Here is a 4,047-nt window from a genome sequence, read left to right as displayed (position 1 = left end):
CTAAGTAATTTAAAAATAATTAGTATAAAAGTTAATGTTGTTTTCTAAATAATGAAATGTCATGTTGCAGAAAAGCCTACCTTCCAATTTTTGGCCGTAATAATTGCTTGGGCCGTGCAGCAACAATATTGGGTTTTATTGCACGAAGAGCTCTAAGAGTTGAAAGTTTTATATTACCGTTACAAGCCTTAGACACCCATATAATAGTCGAATTGTCCAATTTGTTTAGGTATTGATGCACAAATTTGTTGCAAGTGTCGTTTATGTTTTTCAAGCACCAATTAAATAATCTCCCAGCAGCGTTGTTTATTGTTACCAAACTGGTTTTCGTCCCAACGTCCTCTTGAAATCCTTCCAATTTCGCCATATTTGATCTGAACACGTGGTCATGTGCATCAATTTCTTGTCCACATTTGCTTCCTGAAAGGATTCCAGAGTTTCCGAGTAATGCGCATGTTTGTGCTGGATTTATCCATGGTTCTCCATTGGCTTGAGTAGTTTCAGTATAATTCGGATTTACTACCTCCTCGAGATAGACACGGAGTGAATTAACTGGAAGGAATCCGGCCTTCTTCAACTTGTCTCTATTAACATTTTAAAAAAAAGCAAGAATACCAGGCTGATGTAATTGGAAAAACTAAGTATTCATAACATATATTACAAAACCTTAATACTATTATTATTTGAATAAATCGTTACGATAACACCCAGGTAGGGCAAAGCATCAATCCTATGATATTTTCCTGACGCAAACTCACACCGAAATAGCATTTGCAGTACCCGCTGCTACTTTTGAGGAACATGTTAGCTGTATGTGCAAGTCTGCTAATTACTACGTTCGTAAAATTGGAAAAATCAGGAAGTTTATTAACACCAAAACGGCTGAAATAAGCTTACTGGTTCATTCGCTGATATCATCTCGGCTGGATTTTTGCAATTCCCCATTAGCTGGCGTTCCGCAAGAATTGCTCAATCGTTTCCAACGTATTCAGAACGCTGCTGCCCGTAAATGTACCGGTGCTCGAATGTATGATCATGTTCCCTTACTGCGTGAACTTCATTGGCTGCCAATCAGGCAGTGTTAAACTTAGTTACTTGTTCTACTTGTTCTGACCTTTAAAGCGATGAATAAAGGACGACTTACTGCACTAATTTTATTGGATCTTAGCGCTGCATTTGATACTGTTGATCACACTTAACTATTCAATCAATCAATACTTTATTTCCAATTCCAGCAACAACAACAACAATAATAATAACAACAATAATAATAATAATTGGATCGCCTGAAGCATTATTAAGGTCTATTATCTAGTCTTTTATGACGCTCTAAGCTGGAGCTCCTTCTACCTTTCTCGTCGTCCAAAAAGAGAGTTTGTGTTGGGAACTCCATGTCAGACTTTTTCATTCTTGACTATTCCGTTCCTCAAGGGTCAATTTTGGGACCTCAGTGGTTCACAATCTACATGCTACCAATTCGTGAAATTGTATCAAACTTGTCTTACCATATTTATGTTGATTATACACAGATCTATATTTCTTTCAAACATTCCGAGGAAGTTGATGTAAAGGTAGAATCTCTCAAAAATTGTAGTTTTGAGTCGAAGACCTGGATGTCCGAAAACTTTCTGCAACTAAATGAGGACAAGACTGAATTCATCATCTTCGGTTCCCCTCAACAAAGGAAGAATTGCCAAGACCTCCACTTCAACATTGGAGAATGTCTGATCGAATTCACTCTTTGTTCGTATTTCTAAGAGATCTAGGCTTCGCCTGTTGCAGAATACATCTGCTAGGATCTTTAAAGGAACAAAGAAATTTGAGCACATCACTTTGATTTTACAAGAACTTCATTGGCTACTGTTTCTTTCAGGAGCATCTTCAATATTTAGCTCATTACTTTTAAGAATCTGAGAGATGATCAAGATATAGGGTATCTTCGTGAACTGCTAGTGTGGTACGTGCCATCGCGAACTCTCCGCTCTGGTACTGAGAAACTTTTGCTTGTTAAGCCTCTACACGTTCATGGGATGATCGATTATTTGCTGTTGCGGCTCCACGCCTTTGAAATAAACTGCCAATAAATATTCGCTCGTGTCAGTCTACTGCTTTTCTCAAAAAAGCTCTGAAGACGCATCTGTTGTCGACTGCTTTTTAATCACAGCTCTCTGTTTGTCTTGCTTGCTTGCTTAATCGTTTTAGTTAGATACACCCATTACTTGAGCACCTGTGAGTAATGAATAGGCAGACCCCTGTGCCTTAAATTGCCTGTAAATCGGTGATGGTGTGGTGTCTCTTTTCTTGTAGATTTAAGGTTCATGGTAATTTTTGGTTCCTTCCTCCTGTAACGCCTTGAGCACTACTGCAATTGATTTGTGCGCTTTATAAATCTTAATATTATTATTATTATTATTATTATTATTATTATTGTTATTATTATTATTATTATTATTATTATTATTATTATTATTATTATTATTATTATTATTATTCCAACTCTATTTGCAACTTTAAGTCACAGCTTAAGACCTATTTGTTTTCCAGTGGCTTTTTAGATGCGACTTTGATCTTGTTTGGAATTGGCGCCATATAAATTCGAGATATTAATATTATCAACTAGATTCGCTCTGGTTTTGCGTTCTCAGTCTTGCGTGACAATGCGCGGCCTTGATTTGTATTATCAGCCGAACGCGTATACATTGTTTAATAATGAATTCCTTTCATTTACTAAATAGAGAACATCTATAATACAATACACAATTCATGAACGAGGGTTCATATCAAGCAAGCATAATGTTAGGTGATCTAGTAGGATAAGTAACATTTCGATGCTTCATCGAGTAAAGTCCGTATCCTATCGTATTCTTACAGATCGAAACGAGATTGATTACTGGTTGTTGTCGGGAATACCAAAACCAGAAGTATGGAAGTGGGCGGGACTCCTGTCTCACCTCCCTTCTTCCTTGCAGAAAATTCATAGATTATCCCCTGTGCTGGCATGTCGAAAGCAGCTACTTTATGCCTAATAACATCTACAAAATTTAGTCCGGCAGCTTAGCAGATGGATGTGGACGTTCCGGACAAAAGCACCATTTTTTTAAATGCTCCTTATGGTCATAGCATTCAATTGTTTGTAGGAACCACCCCATCCGAGGTCATTATGGCGGCCATCTTGGATTTCAAAATGGCCGCCTAATAAAACCTATGTTTATCTATATCTCCACTTCTGAACCACTTGGAATTATAATTCTAATGTCTGAAACTATTTTTTATGGTCAAGGAAAACCATCATACCATTTTTGACCTCAAATATTGTATGGTATCTTAAAAATTACATAATTGTCATATTTTACATTAGAACCATACCCTGACTCTCAGAATTCAAAATCTTTACTATGAACTACAATATTTCATTCGAGGTCATTCTGGCGGCCATCTTGAATTTCAAAATTGCTGCCACGCAAATCCTATATTTATCAATATATCGGTTTTTCTCTGTCGACGCAATGCAGCTCCTGTTGCAGTACACGGTAGTGGAGCCCCGGGCTTATCCTGGGGTGGAAGGTGCTGATGCTCAACATACTGCCTTTGGGTATCTGCGTATACTTATATGGGGAGCAACATTGCCTCGATGGGATAATTGGTATTTGGATTTTGCTGAAAATTCCTCTGGGAATTATTTGGATCTTGTTGGTTTAATTGTCTATGCGCCTTGAGCACTTTTGGCGGAGATGTGCGCTTTATAAATCTTTATTATTATTATTATTATTATTATTTTAAACCACTTAAATGAGAATTAAGATATCTAAAATTGTATTTCATGGTCAAGGATTTATAACACTTGTGACATGGTCAGATGGTCATTAAGATCATAAAAGGTCATTTAAGGTCATTCAATGTATATACCATACCATTACAATTTTTTACCTGGTCAGATTGCCACAAATAGGTCATTCAAGGTCAAATATTGTATGGTTATACACATCTAGATGTGTATAAGAGACAGATAATTCTAATGTCTGAAACTATTTTTATATGGTCAAGGAA

At 36.7% G+C, this 4,047-nt stretch overlaps 1 protein-coding gene across 1 annotated transcript in view; it reads right to left on the bottom strand.

Moving 5' to 3' along the window:
• Positions 1-80: 80 nt before the first annotated feature.
• Positions 81-4,047, bottom strand: part of LOC117112005 (beta-galactoside alpha-2,6-sialyltransferase 1-like) — a gene marked incomplete at its 3' end in the record, with an annotated part of 21,374 nt that continues 17,407 nt past the window's right edge. The window contains exon 3 of the mRNA XM_033255050.1: positions 81-584. Coding sequence (XP_033110941.1) covers positions 81-584 — 504 coding nt within the window. The remainder of the gene's footprint in view (positions 585-4,047) is intronic.

This window comes from Anneissia japonica, unplaced genomic scaffold (genome assembly GCF_011630105.1).
Source record: "Anneissia japonica isolate Jap-2015-1 unplaced genomic scaffold, ASM1163010v1 scaffold285304_len44070_cov155, whole genome shotgun sequence".
In the NCBI taxonomy this organism is placed as follows: Eukaryota; Metazoa; Echinodermata; class Crinoidea; order Comatulida; family Comatulidae; genus Anneissia; species Anneissia japonica.
The sequence above is the reverse complement of the archived record's forward strand: the minus strand, read 5'-3'. Positions and strand labels throughout refer to the sequence as shown.